The sequence below is a fragment of the Microcebus murinus genome, chromosome 25 (assembly GCF_040939455.1).
Source record: "Microcebus murinus isolate Inina chromosome 25, M.murinus_Inina_mat1.0, whole genome shotgun sequence".
NCBI classification, from domain to species: domain Eukaryota; kingdom Metazoa; phylum Chordata; class Mammalia; order Primates; family Cheirogaleidae; genus Microcebus; species Microcebus murinus.
Window position 1 is genome coordinate 23321358 of NC_134128.1, and position 19819 is coordinate 23341176.

The window sequence follows — 19819 nt, forward strand, 5'->3', positions numbered from 1 at the left end:
GTCTAATAAGTAGCTTAATAGAAGACCACAAGACTCTCAAATCTGCTTCTGTATTCAATCTGCTGTGATATAGTTTCTTAGTATTATCATAAAAGTACTCTTTATCTCATGCCCCCCCAAATGATTTCAGGGACCTCTTAAGTCCCTGGACTGCACTTCGAGAAAACTGCTTTAAAGTTTAAATAAAACGAACTCCCTATAGTAATTGGTCACTAGGGAACCTGGCTCTTTAATATTTGAAATTAGACAGATGTGCTGTAGTGAATATAAGGGCTCCAAGAAAAGAAAAGTGGTAGGCAAAAGCAGCACAAAAACTGCTTTAAATTACTGTGAGGAAGAGAAAGTCCGCACAAGTGATACAGGTAAGAGTTCATGAAGGAAGCCTGGTTTTGACACAGTGTGGGGCTGAGATTGAACCCGTCACCCTGGCAAGATGCTTTGCCTTAAGTGTCTGTGATTAAGAATTTGAGTGTGAATTAAGATACTTGTACCCTTGGATTTGTCTGGAATATGCAGGGACCAAATGGAAAAATCTCAAGGAATACTGGCCCAGATTTCATAAAAGCCCTATTCTTGAATCAATTATTTTAACCATTAGGTAAAATATATAATTCATCTCTACTGAGTCAGTTGTTCAATCCTTCACACATAGTTGTGTCTAGAAAAGTAGCTCTTTAAGATGGCAGGCATATTTGGGGCCCTGATGAGAGAAGAGGTAATATTTCTCTTACATAATCTATACATACAGGAATTACCTTACTTTCTGAAACACGTTTTCTTGCTATAGGAAAACTAGAAGGACGTGCTAAGAGGAATGAGAAACAGAATGTAAGTAAGCCCAATCTCAGGCCCCCTGGAGGAGTGTGCAAGTGCCAATGGTGGTGAACTGGGCTGGGCCATCCCCTACCCCTTAACTGCGTGGGGAGGAGGGAAGCCAAGCCCAGAGGGCCCTGATGGTGTGCACTAGTGCTAGTACCCCGAGCAGGGTGCAGGGGCGGGGCCACCCCCAGGAGGCCGGTGGAATGCGCCTTGCAGCTGGCGCTGGGCCGGGCTGCTCATTACAGCAGCCTGGGCCAGGGGTGCATAGTGTCTCCTGTGGTCCCTGAGGTCGTTGTGCCTAAGTCTCCCTGGCAGCAGTCCCTCCTTCTCTTAGCCAAAGCAAAGGGCGCCAGGGTTCCAGGCCAGTGCACAGTCTGGGGTGGGGCTCCAGGGTGACCCCTTGCCTCAGCTGCTTATAACTCAAGGAATGCCAGGAAACCAGCTCCCTCCCCTTGGAAGCGCCGTCGTGCAATCTCCTGTATCAGGTACAGAATTTCTCGTGAGGATGACAAAAATGTTTTGGGTATAGAAGTGGTGATGGTTAGACAGCATTGTGAATGTATTTAATGCCACTGGATTATATGATTATGAATGGTTAAAATGATAAATATTATATATATTTTGTCACAATTTAAAATATAGTAATTTATAGAAAGGTAATTATAGCCCTAATAACTATGTCTACTAATCATATAGAGTTATGGCCCACAAGCCTAGAACACTGCCTAAGTTTTTGTATAGCCCATGAGCTAAATATGGTTTATATGTTTTTCTTTTTGTTTTCAAGTCAGACGGGTAATGTGCAGACATCATAACAAGGACTGAGGGAGGCACATCTCATGCACATCTCATGCATGCTCCTGAAAACCCAATCATCATGCTTATGAACTACAAAAGGATCTATATACATTTTTTTAATGGTTGAAAAAAATATAACCTTGACATTTGTGGTTTTAATTTGCATTTCCCTGGTGATTATTGATGTTGAACATTTTTTCATCTGTTTATTGGCTATTTGGCTATCTCTTTTGAAAAGCTTCTGTTCATGTCTTTTGACCACTTTTTAATGAGGTTATTTGTTTTTTTCTTGCTGATTTGCTTGAGTTTTTTATTTAATGGATTCTGGTTATTAGTCCTTTATCAGATGCATAGCTTGTGAATATTTTCTCCCATTCTGTAGGTTGCCTATTTGCTCTGTTGATTATTTCCTTAGCTGTGCAGAAGCTTTTTAATTTAATCAAATCCCATGTTTATTTATTTTTATTGCTGCTGTGATTGCCATTGGGGTTTTCTTCATAAATTGTTTGCCTGGACTGATATCTAGAAGAGTTTTTCCAATGTTTTCTTATAGAATTTTTATGGTTTCATAGCTTACATTTAAGTCTCTTAATTAATTTGTGTGAGTGGTGAGAGATATGGATCCTGTTTCATTCTGCATATGGCTATCCAATTTTCCCAGCACCATTTATTGAGTAGGGATTCTTTTCCCCAGTGTATATTGTTGTCTGTTTTGGCAAAGACCAGTTTTCTGTATGGACCAAAGTTGTTTAGACTGCCGAAATTAACTTGGTATTAATCTAAACTTGATTGTGTTAAGACACCAGGACATGGTATTCAACCCCCCACTGCTAAATTTGACTGGCTTTAAAAAAAAAAAAAAAAAAAAAAAAGACACCAGGACAATCACTAAGAAAATACCTCAAAATTATAGTAAAACTAACTATAGGATAATTAAAATAGTATACTAGAAAATACCTACTGTTATGTAAATGACCCTAAATGACCCCAAAATAGTCTCCCTGTATTGCCATTTAGGTTGCTTATTTCTTTGCTGCAGGCTGAGCCATGTTAGTTCAAAAGTCCATTGGCACCAAACTCAAGTTTTTGCCCATTCACAATATTTTAAGATAGTCTAGACAAGCATATCTTTAGCCTTTTAGAGTTTTCCTGATTTGCATACCTCACAAAATCTCACCCCACATCTTCTGGCCATTGATAGTGACTCATGGGTGTAAGACCCTAACCTGCCTTGGTCCTTTGGAGCTCTCTAACTCAGAGACTTCCCACTGTGCTGCTAGGTGACATCACCTAGACACATAAGTTCCTTCTCTGAACCTCCTCTCTCTTTGGAGTCCTTTGACCTATACCCCTTCTGAGCAGTGACCACCCATGCTCTAGTCTCTGGACTCACTCTTGCTGTGAGGAACTTTCACCTACATGCAAACCTGTCCGAGTGTTACCCGATAAACCTTGTATATTCTTCTGCCACCTTACACACACACCTTTTTCCTAGGTTAGCCACAAAATCCCTCAAATCCCTACACTTACTTAACAGAAAAGGAAGCAGTGATGGAGGCGGGGGTAAAAAAAGACAAAAGACATCAGAGGCAAATAGCAAAGCAGCAGATATATATCCTACATTGTCAGCAATGTAAATGTAAGTTGATGAAAAAAATCAATCGAAAAACAGAGTTTCTAACATAACCTTAGCACTTGTACCCCCATAATTCGCTAAAATTAAAAAAAGGAAAAAAACCCAGAGTTTCTAAAATGGATATTTAAAACAAAACCAAGTATGATCCAGTTGTATGCTCTCTACCAGCAGTCCCCGACCTTTTTGGCACCAGGGACTAGTTTCATGGAAGACAATTCTTCCATAGACAGGGGTGGGGGCAATTGTTTGGGACGATTCGAGCGCATTGCATTTACTGTGCACTTTATTTCTATTATTATTACATGGTAATATAAAACTAAATAATTATACAACTCACCAAAATGCAGAATCTAATGTCACTGCTGATGTGACTGAAAGTGGAGCTCAGGTGGTGATGCGAGCAATGCTGTCAACCAGCCAGACCTAACAGACATATCCAGAACATTCCATTCTGCAACAGAAGAACACACAGTATTCTTGAGTGCACATGGAACATTTGCCAGTAGAGGTCACACATTAAGCAATAAAACAAGACTGAATGCATTTTAAAAGATTAAAATTATACAAATAAGTTTTTTTGACTAGAATGTAATGAAATTAGAAGTCATCGACAGAAGGTAACCTAAGAAAGAAAATATGTGGAAATTAAATAGCACACTAGACTGTTCTAGAAAAAAATTAGAGAAAATGCACATAATTAAAATCAAGAATGAAAAGGGGAACACTGCAATTCCTCTTAAAGATAACTTAGTTGGAATGAGAAATCCCTGGAAAAATACAAAATACTAAAACTGGTTCAAGAAATGTTAGATAATCTGAATGGACCTATAACAAGTAAAGAGATTTAAATAGTAACATATATTTTTTAAACTCAAGAAGAAAAGACCAGACCCAGCTGGCTTCATTGCTGAGTTCTATGAAACATTTAAAGAAGAATTAACACTAATCTTTCTCAAACTGTTCCAAAAATAGAAGAGGAGGGAACATTTCCAAGAACTCATTCCTAGAGACCAATATTCTCAGATACCAAAACCAGACAAACATCACAGGAAAAGAAGACTAAAGAACAAAATATCTTATGAATATAGCTATAAAAATAATCAACAAAATACTACCAAACTTAATCCAGCAGCATATAAAAGGATTACCATGACCAAGGCAAATTTATCCCAGGAATGCAAAATTGGTTTAATATCAAAAAATCAATTATTATATTATATTTTAAAGGGGTGATTTTATGACATGTGAATTATATCTCATTAAAGCTGTTATTTAAAAATATAGCCATTAGGCTGGGTGCGGTGGCTCATGCCTGTAATCCTAGCACTCCGGGAGGCCGGGGCGGGCAGATTGCTCGAGGTCAGGAGTTCGAAACAAGCCTGAGCAAGAGCGAGACCTGTCTCTACTATAAATAGAAAGAAATTAATTGGCCAACTAATATATATAGAAAAAATTAGCCGGGCATGGTGGCCCATGCCTGTAGTCCTAGCTACTTGGGAGGCTGAGGCAGAAGGCTTGCTTGAGCCCAGGAGTCTGAGGTTGCTGTGAGCTAGGCTGACGCCACGGCACTCACTCTAGCCTGGGCAACAAAGCGAGACTCTGTCTCAAAAAAAAAAAAAAAATATATATATATAGCCATTGTGCTATCTATTTTCTTCCTTCTACAGGTTTCTCTTAACAAAGAAGAAAAGCAGTGTCTGTTTTACAGGAAGAGTGAAAGAAGATGAATTATATCGTACCCCTTTCTATAAAACTGAATGATGGATACTTCATGCCTACACTGGGGTTGGGCACCTCTGCTCCTGCTAAGGTAGCCATATGGTGTTGTGCATGGAATGGCATTGGGTAGCAGACATAGGTCCTGACCAGAACCAGTCACTGTGTGAGTTTGAGAAATTCATGCGAGTCTCACTTTCCTCATTTATAAAACAGGTCAGGTTACTTTGTGCATTAAGTCAGTGCTTTTCAAATTTCAAGTTTTTAGATTCAAATTTCAAATTCAAATTTCAGGTGTTTAGAGATATAAACACTTGAGGATCTTATTAAAAATGCAGATTTGGAGGCCCTGCCCTCAAAGTTTCTGATCAAGTAGGTCTGGGGTAATGCTCTAAAACTCACACTTCTAATGAGCTACTAAGTGATTCTGATGCTGCTTGCCCAGGACCACACTTGGAGTGGCGCTGTATCAGGGCCATCTTTCAGAATTCAGGGGTGGGTAGGTCTGTTTTTGCTACTCTCATTGGCTATCTAGTTGTAGCCATTTCACAGTGTATTAGGATAAATGAAACCCAGTTGCTATGATTACCATATGTCAGAAACTTCACAGCAAACTTGCTTGTGAGGAAGTTGCTCTGTGATTTTTAATGTCCACCACTAATCATAGATTATCTAGAGAAAGCTCTGTGGCTGAGGAACTTGGAATCAGAGGGACAGGATTAGAGGGAGTGTGGTGGCCTGGGGTGAAAACAGTCTCCTAGAGGCCTAGTTGTTAAGACCGTGCCATGGGGAAAGCCAAGTGGCACTTGGAAATTTTCCCTCTCTGTGGAAGATTGAACTTCGTGCACATTTCTGGATCAAATGCTGCAAACTTACACGGGCACATCTCAGTGGTTCTTGGTGAAGAAGTTTATACTTGTTTAGAAAAGTTGTAGGATTGATTTACCAACATTAAAGGCACATGGTGTATAATATTGAGGGCTGTAAGCAAAAAGGCTGGCAGGAAGTTCTGCTTTTGCTTTGACTTGGCTCTAACCTGTGGACAGTCAGTGAATCTTCATGGAACTCAGTTGACTCACTGGGAGTTGGAAATGAAAAAAAAAAAAATATCCAAGAGGCATTTTAACTACTGAGTGAGGTAGAGGAGGTGGTGATGCAAAGAGAACAATTGTGGATGACTCCAAGGGTCCAGACTGGTGGGCCAGAGAACAGTAGGCATCTAAGAAGGTAACAAAGTTTTGAAGGATAAAGTGTCACCTAAGAACCAACTTAGCAACCAAAAAAAAAAAAGAATTATGAGATATTTTTGAGTGAAAAAAAGTGTTTATATTCTTTTACATTTTTGTCCTTCCTCAAATGTTCTTTGAGGAGTTTTTCCAAGTTTAGGTAAGTAAATCACTAATTTACTGTGTGTAAAGTTACATCTTTGCATTGATAGATAATTATCATTGGATATCTGGGTTGAAACCAATTTAGTAATCTCTTATAGAATGAATTAATTTAAGAATTTAAATCTATAGATTGTGTAAATCCATAGATCATGTAGATAGTATAAATACACAGAGTGTTAAAACCAGTGATATGCTGGGTCTAGCTCACATAGACTCACAAGAGTCTTATGAACATCTTTTCCTAATTTTGGAAGCTTAAAATTAGGAAATATGGGAATATATGCAACATAGAAATTGGAAAATACTACAAACCAGGACTTCTTTTTTTCAGATGGTCAGTTGTTGAATATTCATTACTGTTTATAACTCAATTTTAGCTTTGCCACCTCTAGCTCTTAGCCTTTGGGAAAACAATAGGTTCTGTTGAATAGCTCTGCTTATGGAATTGGTCATCTGTTCCTGAGTTGAGTAAGTCTTTATCTTTTTATACTTTTCTAGGTTGCTAAAAGTAAGGTAGAGGAGGCCATCCAGATAGCAGTTGATGTAGGCTACCGCCATATTGACTCTGCTTACATATATCTAAATGAAGAGGAGGTTGGGCGGGCCATCCGGAAGAAGATCGCCAACGGCACTGTGAGGAGAGAAGACATATTCTGTACCTCAAAGGTGCTGCATACAGTTACATCTATACCTATGGGAAGCTCACTCTTAGCTGTATAGTTTCTTGGCAAATATTTCTTCTTACTGGTTTGATCTTCATCCACTCAGACCTTGCACCTACAAAGGATGGTTAGGAATGTGGCTTCTGTAATCAGACTTTTACAATTAGATCCAGGCTCTGCCACCTCCTAAATGTGTGGCCTTGGACAAACTATCTAAACTCTGTTCCTCTGTTTCCCAAGCTGTAAAATGAAGGTATTAATTAAATATCATTTACCTCACAGGATTTTCGTGGGTGTTAGGTTAAAAAATACACATAAAGCTTGTAGAAAAGTTTGATGCATTTTAAATGCTTGAAAATGCTGGCTGTTGTTATTATCATCATATTTTTTTAAAACTCAGGAATGACTTGGCTTTTCCAACTCTGCTCTACTCGAGTTTTGACAACGTAATTTGATCTTTAGCCATAGTTTGAGGTAATGTGATTTAGTCAGAAAATATAGGCTTTGGAATCAGATGAAACTAGGATCAAATTTTAGTTCTTTAATATTCTGTTTGACTTTGTGAAATTTCTTGACTCAAAAGTAGTTTTATATCCTCTCTGAACCTTAGTCTTCACATCTCAAGCTATTTTGTGGTCAATGCATATTTATTTCTTATCTTTGTGAAGTAAGGAATAATACCTCAGAAATGATAGAGGATGAAAGTAATGTTTGTGAAAGTACTTATGTACTTCTTAAAAAAATTCTGGAGTCATTTTCTCCAAAAATCTTTCATGTCCATTCACATCCTATCTAAAACAAGTAGAAGAACTTAGATATTTAAGTCAGATTGAAAAGGAAACCTCCAAGGAATTTTCCCCCTAGTGTTCATTGAACTGACTGCTGCTATGAAGGAAAAAACAAAAACAAAACACATTTAAATTTGAGGTGAAGGAAAGATCGAGTTGAGGCCCATGCACGTGAATCCTATGCAAGTCTATAAAGGGACATTCCTTCTAGACCAAGAATGTGATATATGACTATTTTTAGATGACTATTTTTAGCTATAGCACCAGCCTTCTCACACTCATCTTTTAATTCTCCTTTAATTTTTTTCATTGTATTTATTTTGATTAATTTCCCCCTAGATTATTACTTCTTAAAATGAGGTGACTAAATTACTCCCAAAAAAGTTCCTCATGGGACTTTCTTTGGAAAATCACTTGGGGTTCTTGTCTGGCAGGCAATTCCCAGTCTGGTTTACAGATACTGTGTTTGGGCTAGAACCCGGGAATATGTTTTGTACAAACAAATCCGATAATTCTTTTACATGCTAAAGTTTGAGAATCTCTGCTATAAAATCATATTTCTATTTTATACATTGATTGCCCTAATTTAGCATGAAAATACGCTATGACGTTAAAGAACTCAGGAGCTTCATTGGGTGACGTGTCGCTACTCTTCTACTACAAGAGGGATTTTGGTTGCTGATGTGGTTTATTTGCCATTTCATTATTCTGTCCTAAGGATTTTTGAAGAATCCCACATGGCTTCTCTTTCAACTCTTGCAGGTGTGGAGCACCTTTTTGCATCCAGAATTGGTCCAAAAGTGCCTGGAAAGATCACTGAAGAAACTCCAGCTGAGCTATGTGGATCTCTACCTTATTCATTGCCCAATGGCTTTAAAGGTTAGCACCAGTTGTTTTATTTTGGTGATCCATGGAAAAAGCAGTTGCTGAATAAAAGAGAACACATAGTTGTGAGGGGGAGAAGAACAGAATACTTTAAGACTGTCTCTCTCTCTTTTCTGAAAACTGTTTCCACCTCGTTCAGTACTTCAGCTCCAGAGTGACAGGGTTCACTGGTACCGATACCTCTACTTCCATCTTGTGATGTGCCACCTATATTTTCAAGTTCTTGTGTTCTGGAATATCAATGTCATGCTCACTGACGTCCGTTGAGGAAGAGAAAGTTTAATGCGGATGAGACTCTGCATTGAGATGCTGACAAGTTCCTGACAAGGGAGAGAGTTCTTCACAAGGGCCGAGGACCAAAGGCAGGACTGGGCATGGCACCACCCTGGGCTCTGTCCTGGGTGTCTTAAACTTTTAGCACTTCGAAGCATTTCTAGGAAATATGTTTCCTCAATGTACTTCTTTTGCCTTTAGACTAACTTTACAAATTCCTTTCAAGAATTAAGGACAAATTGTTCCACTGGTCTCAAGGTCTCTAGGCCCCAGACAGTTTGGCTGAGGCCAGACAGAGCTTTGTACAAGCTCCCCTTCTTTCCTGTGTTCCAGCCTGGGGAGGAGATTTTTCCAAAGGACACACATGGAAAAATTATTTTTGACACCGTGGATCTCTGTAGCACATGGGAGGTGAGTGAAGCTCCGGAGAGACCATGCCTCTGCACCATGGGGGATTCAGGAAAAGTGGGATCTGGTCCAATTCTGCCTCTATTCAAACTTAGGAGAGCCCCTGAATGTCCCTCTGCTTCTTTCACGTAATCATCCAACAAGTATTTATTGAGTGTCTAGGTCTATCACACTCTACTCTATGCACTCAGGCTACATCAGTGAACAGAACCAAAGTCTTGGCCCATGAGGTAGGTGTCATGGGGGCAGCGAGTAAAGCTGACTGAAGGACAGAGAGTGCCAGTGTTGGTTTGGGGCACAGAAAGGCAATTAAAAACAGAGTGGCAGGGGAGGCCTCTTTGAAAGGGTGATGTTTGAGCAAAGACTTGTAGTAGATGGAGGTATTGATTGTATGGGGAAAGAGTGATACAGGCAGGAAGAAAGCCAAGGCAAAGTTTTTAAGAGGGGAGAGACACTGCCACATTCAAGGAACAGCAAGGGGACATAGGAGACTGGGACAGAGCAAGTGAGATGGATGGCAGGAGGACCTGAGGTCAGAGAGAACAGGGAGCGGAGGTCTGGCAGGTGGTCTTCCTGCCTTTGATGCTGGAAAGGCATCCTGGCTGCGCCTCCTGTTCTTCTGACATTTGTTTTATCAGTCCTCAATCACATTTTTCTAGGCATTCACTAAAGAGTGTGCTGGCTCCTTTAGCTCTGCGTTGGTCTGTTGAGGAAGAGAAAGTTTAATGTGGATGAGACTCTGCATCGAGATGCTGACAAGTTACCGACAAGGGAGAGAGTTTCGTTTCTTACTCTATCTTCTTATCCATTTTTTCCCCCTATTACTTTTGTTTTTTTTTTTACTCAGTCAATCCCTGCCTCATTGGTTGACATCTGCACCTTGAAAGACTATGCCTTTCCCAGTCTCCCATGTTCCCACCCCCAGCCCCATCCCTAGCGTGCTAACATTTATTTCTCTTCTCTAGCCTGTGACACAGGTTGCTCCTCATAAACCCTTTCTCCCCAGGCCATGGAGAAGTGTAAGGATGCAGGATTGGCCAAGTCCATTGGGGTGTCCAACTTTAATCGCAGGCAGCTGGAAAAGATCCTGAACAAGCCAGGGCTCAAATACAAGCCTGTCTGCAACCAGGTGAGCACCACCAATCTGCCCCCCAACTTGCTTTGCTATTCAGCTTTCTCTTTCCTCAATTTGACAAGGCCACCGATGACATTCCCCTCTCATGTATTTTACTGTGGAACATCAGATGCTTCAAGAGAACAGAATGCATTTCAGATTACTGAAGACAGTGCCCAAGGCCATGCCACTTTATAAAAAACCATCTAAGAGTTTTTTGTACTTAGAGTATAATCTGCTAGATGTTGTGGTAGTTGGTCCTTGAAATTGGAGCTAGCAAATGACTGACAGCCACTTCCCATCACATGAAAGGTCAGTAATTTTGGAACATTTGTGTGTATAAGAAAAGGGGTGATTCGTCTTTAAGTCTGACAACTTCTGTAAGTGCTGTGCCATGAGATGACCACCGAGCCTCTCTATAGCACAAAAATCTCTCCGGAACTTATGAAAATATTGCTGTTTTAAAAAGATTACTCTGAAGATGGATAATGGTAGTGGTTGTAGGACCATGTGAATGCTTAATGCTTAATTAATTAATGATTAATGTCCACTTAAAATGGTTAAAATGGTAAAATGTATGTTGTGTACATTTTACTACAATAAAAAATTAAAAGTAACATATTTTTAAAGTCTACTTATTAAGGTAAACCCACTTAAATGGGCAGCACAGAAACTGCCCTATCTTGGAGGATTATGAAAGAAGTTGTGTGAGTATGGGAATGATGGACAACACTCTGTGCTGTGGGAGGCTCACACTTCCCACAGATGATCACTCCTCCTTTGAAACATTTACATGCAGATGGAGTGAGGACAAGTCAATCCATATATTAAATATTACTAAGGCTAATTGTTAAATTTTTTGGATGAAAATTACAAGTAGGAATTCTAAAAGGTTTTCTTTTGTGTCCCCTGGGAGGTTTACCTCCACTTTAGGCATCATCAATATATATAAAAAAAAATAATGGTTTTGACTGCAGTACTTGGTGAAGAATCAAAAGGGAAGCTAGATCCTATCTGAGCTCTAAAAGGTGAAAAGAATTTGGCCAAAGGGAGGCTGACTGGTTGTGGGGAAGATGGCATGGCATGGAAAGCTTGAACCAAAGTAGGGTTCATTACCATCTGTGCAGCAATCTGGTCATGGTAATAAATGAGCTCAGGTGAGGTGTTATAGGGTCCAGGATTGGTTTTAATCCCTGAATCCAATAAGTTACCCTGCCTCCTCTTTAGTGTTCACTACTAGTAACAATTAGTAATTTATTTCCAACTGATGCTAAAAAGGCCAAAACTGTTTCCAAATCCCTTTCCACAAGGGACAAGACTGAAGCTTGGGGAAGGGTATGGGTGCAGTAATTCAGAGTAGGGCCATTTGGAGGGGGGGCGCTTTGAAGATCAAACAAAGACACCACAATGCGATGTAGTACGAAGGAGGAAAACATTCCAGTTCCTGGAGCTCAAGGATGACCTAAGGAAAAAATGACTCAGATTCGAGGGATGGTTTCTTTGGAGAAATATCTATACAAGTTCTTTTCCCATTTTCCAATTGAGTTATTTTTTATTTTTTATTTTTTTTGCTGCTGAGTTGTAGGAGATTCTTATATACTTTGGATATTAACCCTTTATACCTATAGTTAATGGAAAGTGTACTTTAAAATATGTTGAGGATAGATCTCATGTTAAGCGTTCTTATTTTTTAAAAAGCCCCCCAAAACACAAAACAAAACCAAAACCATAAGCACAGAAGAATACAAGGGAATTTTTGGAGGTGATGGATGTGTTTAGTGCATTGATGGGGGTGATGGTATCACAGGTGTATGCACATGCCTGAACTCATCAAGATGTATACATTAAATGTGTGCATGTTTTGGTATAATAAAACATGCCTCGATAAAGCTAAAAAAATTTTGAGGGATGATTTTATTGAATCCTAGGAGTAGCAGAATTGAAGAGAAGAGATATAAATAAAGAATACTGAGATGAAAGAACTAAGAAAGGCAGAAATTGCTTCTCATTATATACAGACAATAAATGTGCAACAATCAAAGACATCACCATGGTTTTTCAGTCTGATAGACTGAGATTATCTGTTTGTTTTCTCAACTTGTCCTCCAAGAGGTACCTGTCCTCCTGAGATAATTATTTAAGCCATGTTGCCATGCTATCCATGGGCTGTAATCCAAAGTAAAGACTTTGGGAGCTCTGTGGGTACAGCTGGTGGATGATGATCATGAGTTGGCCAATGTTGCTGGTATTCTTGAGTATTTTTGATACCATGCAATACAGCATTGCATGTTCCTGGTATATTTGGCTTTGGTGGTCCTGTAATCTAATGCTCCTGCTTGGTATTCTGCAGGTGGAATGTCATCTTTACCACAACCAAAGCAAACTACTGGAGTTCTGTAAGTCCAAGGACATTGTCTTGACTGCGTATGGTGCCTTGGGGTCTGACCCAGCCAAGGAATGGTAATAATTTTCATAAAGTTATTTTAAGCATAGATACCATACCTTCTGAAGTCATCTCTCAGCTGTCTGGGGAAATTAAAAGTAGACAGCAGGAATAATTTATCTTTGTAAACCTTTTACCTAACCCAGACTTACATTATTAACATAAGGACTCAATAAAACATTATTAAACAATAAAATTATTGAAAGCATTTTTTCTTTTATAATATTTCATAATATTATGGGGTTACAAACGTTTTGGTTACATAAATTACTTTTGTACCATTTGAGTCAAAGTTATAAGTGCGCTCATTCCCTTGATAGTGTACATTGTACCTGTTAGGTGTGACTTTACCCATCCCCTTCTCCCCGCCCCCTGCTTGATTTCCAATGAATGTTATTTCCATATGTGCACATAAGTATGATTGATTAGTTCCAATTTAATGGTTAGTACATGCGGTGTTTGCTTTTCCATTCTTGTGACATTTCACTTAGAAGAATGGTCTCCAGTTCCATCCAGGTTAATGCAAGAGGTATTAGTTCACCGTTTACTTTTATGGCTGAGTAGTTCTCCATGGTATACATATACTACATTTTATTAATCCACTCATGTATTGATGGGCACTTGGGTTGTTTCCACATCTTTGCAATTGTAAGTTGTGCTGCTATAAATATTTGAGTGCAGGTATCTTTTTTATAGAATGTCTTTTTTTCCTTTGGGTACATACCCAGTAGTGGGATTGCTGAATCAAATGGTAGGTCTACTTTTAGTTCTTTGAGGTATCTCCATACTACTTTCCATAGAGGTTGTACTAGTTTGCAGTCCCATCAACAGTGTATGAGTGTTCCTATCTCTCTGCATAAATAGCAACATTTGTTGTTTGGGGAATTTTTAATGAAAGCCATTCTCATGGAAGTTAAGTGGTATCTCATTGTGGTTTTGATTTGCATTTTCCTAATGAATAGAGATATTGATCATTTTTTAAATATGTTTGTGGGCCATTAGACTATCTTCTTTTGAAAAGTTTCTGTTCATGTCTTTCTCCCACTTATTAATGGGGTTGATTTTTTCTTGCTGATTTGCTTGAGTTTTTTATAGATTCTAGTTATCAGCTTTATATCATATCATTCTTTATTGGGTATATAGAAAGCAAATATTTTCTCCCATTCTGTAGGTTGCCTATTCACTCTAATGGTTGTTTCCTTGGCTGTGCAGAAGCTTTTTAGTTTCCTCAGGTCCCGTTTATTTATTTTTGTTGTTGCTGTGATTCCTTTTCGGGGCTTCTTCATAAATTCTTTGCCTAGGCTGATGACTATAAGAGTTTTTCCAACATTTTCTTATAGAATCTTATAGTTTCATGCCTTAGGTTTAAGTCTGTTATACATTTGAGTTGATTTTTGTGAGTGGTGTGGATCTTGTTTGAGTCTTCTGCACGTGGCTATCCAATTTTCCCAGCATCACTTATTGAATAGAGATTTTTTAGTCCAGTGTATGTTTTTGTCTGCTTTGTCAAAGATCACATGGCAATATGAGGATGGTTTTATATCTGGGTTCTCTGTTCTGATCTATTGGTCTATGTCCCTGTTCCTGTGTGAGTACTACGCTGTTTTGGTTACAACAGCCTTATAGTATAGCTTGAAGACCTTAAGCAAATAGAACAAATTGGGAGGCATCACTTTACCAGACTTTAAGCTATACTGAAAGCATTTTTGAAATAGCAAATTCTTATACAATAGTTTATTATTTATTATGATGGTGGAAATTGGGTTTTTGGACAATTGTGTCTTCTTGATTTATTCAATCTTTTACTAAACTTCTCGGAAATACTTTAAAAAAAAAAAAAGAAAAAAAAGGACCTGAGTTTCCTTGCCACCTTGCTTTCCTTTTTCCTTCTTCTTTGGATATAACAAGAGAAACAAAACAGATATTAAAACAGCCAGAGGGGAATAAGGAAGGTTCTAGAGGATTAGCCATCCCTGGCTTGAAGAAGCAGCCTCCAAGTAAAGTGGATATTCATCCTCCAACATGTAGCATCTCTGCCTTTCCCCTCAGGAGGAAAAAGAACAGCCCAGTTATCCTGGAGGATCCAGTACTCAATTCGGTTGCTGAAAAGCATGGGCGAACTCCAGCCCAGGTAGCCCTGCGCTATCAGCTGCAGCGGGGACTGGTGGTCCTGGCCAAGAGCTTCAGTGAGAAGAGAATCAAGGAGAACTTCCAGGTACAGAGCAGGGCACTGGCAGCAGGGGACCAACAGAGGCACATCCTTTGCTGTGGATGAGGGTATTTGTGAGGCTGTTAAGGTACATTTGGGCAAAGCTTATCTCCTTATTCACTCTTTGCATATCAGCACTGTATTTAAGTGTCTTAGCCTCTACCTGCTGCAAGGGAGAATGTGATGCCTGAAAAGAACACTAAGCAGTGTCAGGATTGGGCCACAATTCTGGTTTTACACCTACATTATAGCCCTGTGTAAATCATCCCTTGTCTTCTACAATGTAAAGTAAAGGAATTAGATCATATGAGATTTGGGCTCAAAAATCTTTAGGATTCACTTGCTACAAGGACAGCTACACAATAAAAGTCTCTGAGGGCAGATTAGAGATGCCAGTCTCAACTATTTGAATAGAGAGATTAGGGCTAAAATTCATTCCCCTGAATTTTGCCACTGAATGAGTCCCAGGTATGTGATAATTGTCTCATAAAACCTACACAATTTCCTACATGAATTTGTGTGTTTGTGAAGAGGGGAGAAGAGGAACAGAAATTGCTTCAGGGAAACTGAATTGGTCCTCTCACATTTTGGATAGGCTTTTGACTTCCATTTGACACCAGAGGACATGAAAACTCTAGATGGCCTGAACAAGAATATGCGCTTTTTTGAAGATGCTGAGTAAGTAGTTTGCTATACTGTAGACACTGGGGAACAGGACAGTGGAAGAAATTGGCTTATTCCAATCCACAGAAGGCAGAGGCTGTTGTTTAGAAAAGTTGTTGGAAAATACTTTTTCCTTCAGAAATTTACTCTAAGGCTCAGGGCTCTTCCCAGACAAGAATGTGAGGATGACTCAGGGTAAGACGGAACCCTCTGAACTCCGCATTGCCTCCTGAGATATAGAGCCTCAGCATTGTGCTTCACTCCAATCTATATGCTAGTAATTCCCCAATTTCCGTCTCTAACGTAGGCCTTTCTCTTGGTCTCTAGCAGCCTACTGGACAATTCTTACTCCCACAGTTCAAACTTACTATATCTAAAATTAAAGCCTTCAGCTTCCCTCTATATATACTCATCATGTTAATACTACAAACATCAATTTTTTTGTCACAAATCTCACCCCTACATTTAAGTGACCACCTAGACCTGTTAACTCTATAGCTCAATATTTCTCATGTTTCCCTAATTTCTATCACAAAGCCCACCTTCTCTAATTCAGTTTTTGAATCTGAGTTGGCTCCCTTGCAAAACTGGCCACAGGGGTAAATCTTTAACTCTGGTTTCAGAGCATTGTTCAGAACTTTCTTCAAGTTTAAGTTTCCTCAAGTTTATAACTGTAAGTTTTTCAATAGTGAACAGTCAGAGGACTTAGAAATCAGGAAGAAAGAAGGGGAGATGCCAGATATCAATACAATGGAGGTGACAATGGCAAGAATAATCCTTTCCAAAGATATACTTTTAATGACCCTTCAAACTTTAGATTCTATGATTTTTGGAAGGCTGTACAAATGTGAGAAATCTGGAAGTTATTTTTTTCTGTTCAGTGACATTTAATACATGTATGTATGTAAATGTCACAGAACCTGGAAAATGCAAGTCTCCCTCAAGGCCTTCTTCAGCAGGAATCAGGGGAGCCTCACAAATCTGTTAGCCCCAGGGAAGACTCCCACCAGCTGCCATTCTTCTCTGCCTTGGGGTTATCGTGGTGTTTATCACTGTTAGTCACCACAGGACCCTAAAATCCCCAGTGCCCAAATAGCTGTGTCTATCACCTTGGCACTTCTCACTGTGCCATCTGAAACTCATATTCAGCCATCAGCAAAATCCTTTTACTCTTGATGTCTATAACTATTCTCGCTGTTCCCTCAAGCTGCAACCCTGTTCGTCCTAGCAGCACTGTTTTCTCTAGTCCTTTGGGGGGCAGGGCAGGGCAGCCATTCCCTCTTCTAAGCTGTTCATAGCGCTAAGCTGGAATATTGAGTAGGAAGCCTCCTACCCCTCACTAATCTTCCCAGACCATTCGCTCTCCCCTTTCTCAAGAACACTCTGCTCTGGATCTCATGTCATCACACTACTCCACCACTTCCCTTCCTTGTTGCAGTCATTAGGACTGCATTTCAGGACTAAAATCCTCATCCACAGAGGATTTTAGTTCTTGACTAGTTGTCACTCTCTCCAGCAGTAGATGTCATCATTTCTTATGATTTCCACAGAGATGACCTATCAGTGTTTTGATCTCCTCTCTTCCAATGAGCATAATCTCCAGTCTAACTCAGCCCCTCAACCCCATGGTCTCATCCTAGACCTTGTCATTACTAGTTACCATCACCATTCCACAATCTCAATTTTAAATTCTCACGCTGCAATTTTAAATCATCACCGCCTACTTGTCCAGCTCATTTGCTATATTGCTCAATATTCCAATAATGTTTTGATTGCCAGAGACCTACAGCACATTGATCATACCATCTTTTCACATTGACGCTCTACTGTGCCCACTGTCCTTCTTACCTGCTTAGATTCCAGGGTCAATCAATGTAACAACGTGCTTGAACCCTTCACTCTTGCCATTCCTTCTCATGTTCTTTGCTGGTTCTCTTCATCAGTTTGAGCTCTCAGTTGTCGAGTGACCTAGAGCTCAATCTGAAAACTCTTCTGTTTTCTCTCTGCACCCACATTGTTGGTGATTTCATCTAGTCTCATGCTTTAAACACCATCTCAATATAGACTCCCCATATTACATCCAGCCCCGATTGAGATTCTAGACTAAGATTTGATTATCTGTCTACTCAACTGCACTTGGGTGTTTACTACACATCTCAAACTTACCATGTCTCTAATTGGGCTTATGATTGTATCTGCAATCCCTAGCCCCCACACATACACAGATACACACATGCTCACACAGACACAAATAGAGAGATACACATAGCGACTCACACACACACAGGTAGACACACACAGTGACACACACACAGAGACACAGACACACATACAGAGAGATGCACAGAGATACATACACAGTGACACACACACAGACACACACAGAGAAAAACACACACACATACACAGAGACACATACACAGACACATCCTGAATATACTCCTGTCAAAGTCTTCCTGATCAACTAGGTGCCCCTGATTGCTTTCCCTGCTTCTGCACTCTCCCTCATGCATAGTAGTCAGAGCGAACAGTTTAAAAAGTAGGTGTAATCAGGTGCTTATCTTCTCAATATCTGGCATCCTGCATCTCACACAGACCTACGAGGGCCAACAGGTATTCCCTCCCCTACTTCTGTGTCCATGCCCTACTATTCTCCCCTCCTGACTCCAGCACAGCCCCACTGACCCCCTAGCCATTCCTCACATAAGCCAGGCCTGTCTCAGGGCCTTTGCACTGGTTATTCTCTCTGCCTACAGAGCTCCTTCTCCAGATAGCTGGATGGGTCATTCCTTTACATCCTTCAGGTATTAACTCATCTGTCACACTGGCGATGCCATCTCTGTTTCTTAATTAAAAATGCAGCTCTTCCCAGAACATCCTTTCCCTCTACTCTGCTTTATTTTCCTCCTTGACACATATCCCTATCTAACATACTACATAGTTTACTGATTTATTTTAATTTTTTGTTTACCACATTAGAATGCTGGATTCTGAGGGCAGACTTTTTGTTTTTGTTTTGTTCTTAAACTACTATCTTCCTGGGTGCTCAAAAAATATTGGTTGAATAAATAAACATAATAAAATGATAACGAAGTAAGGGAATATAGAGATGCAGGCAGTAACCCATAACAATAAATATCAATAATATTAATCGATAATAATTATTCAATGATTTAGCATTTTCTATCTCAAAATTATTACTTAATAGAATTAACCTTGCTAAAAGGGAAGCTCTCCATTGAAGTGACTTCATTGTACAATCACAGTGTCTATCTCTAAGTCTAATATATAATTTTCCTCTAGAAAAGTCATAGATAAATTATTTCTGAGTGCTTGAAAGAAATTGAACAGTGATGTTTTTTGTTACATTTCTCATTATCATCTTAAAATATTTATTAACTGTAAATATTAACTCAGACTGGGCAATGTTTTGAAAGAGAGAGAATTTGTTTTTGCCCTCCTGGGAGTTCAAAGTATAAACACAAATAGTTTATCTTCTTAATTTGTAGAATAACTTACCTGTAAAACCTGAATATATTGGTATATTTGTTTGTGTGTAGGTATATTTATTTTCCACAATGTATTCATGATAGTGTGATGCAACAGTGCATGGTTATTATAAAACTAGTTGGGTCTGTACTTATCTCAAAAAGAAAACTATGTTAAGTTTCATGCTTATGCCTAAATTTAACAGAAATCTCTTTTCACTTAGTCCAAAAACAGTTAATTGACTAAGACTCTCCCTTTGTGTTTTAGATTTTTTTTTCACCCAGATTATCCATTTCTTGATGAGTATTAACAACAGAGTCTGTGGTTGCTCCAGAGTTCTTTGATTTTGGTTGACGAATAGAGAACATCTCAAGAATGAGACGTCTATCTGGTTTATTCCATATTGCTTAGCTTGCTCAGTCACAAGCTGGCCCAAGTTCCCAAATTAGGAAGTAGAAGTCTCTAAACCTACTTTTTATTTCCCTAAAGAAAATAAAGATGTACTTTAAACAACCTAACCTACTG

General features: G+C 39.3%; 1 protein-coding gene and 1 pseudogene across 1 annotated transcript; one reads left to right on the forward strand and one right to left on the reverse strand.

The window, feature by feature from the left end:
- The first annotated feature begins 1161 nt into the window (after positions 1 to 1161).
- Positions 1162 to 19812, forward strand: LOC105858220 (estradiol 17 beta-dehydrogenase 5-like). Its single transcript, XM_012741215.3, has 10 exons — positions 1162 to 1304; positions 4921 to 5063; positions 6859 to 7026; positions 8573 to 8689; positions 9302 to 9379; positions 10383 to 10505; positions 12841 to 12950; positions 14983 to 15148; positions 15738 to 15820; positions 19562 to 19812. Exons 2-10 carry the CDS (start codon positions 4977 to 4979, stop codon positions 19602 to 19604), a joined length of 975 nt encoding a protein of 324 aa, XP_012596669.1. The 5' UTR covers positions 1162 to 1304; positions 4921 to 4976; the 3' UTR covers positions 19605 to 19812.
- On the reverse strand, positions 1605 to 1719 carry LOC142864697 (uncharacterized; annotated as a pseudogene).
- Positions 19813 to 19819: the final 7 nt, after the last annotated feature.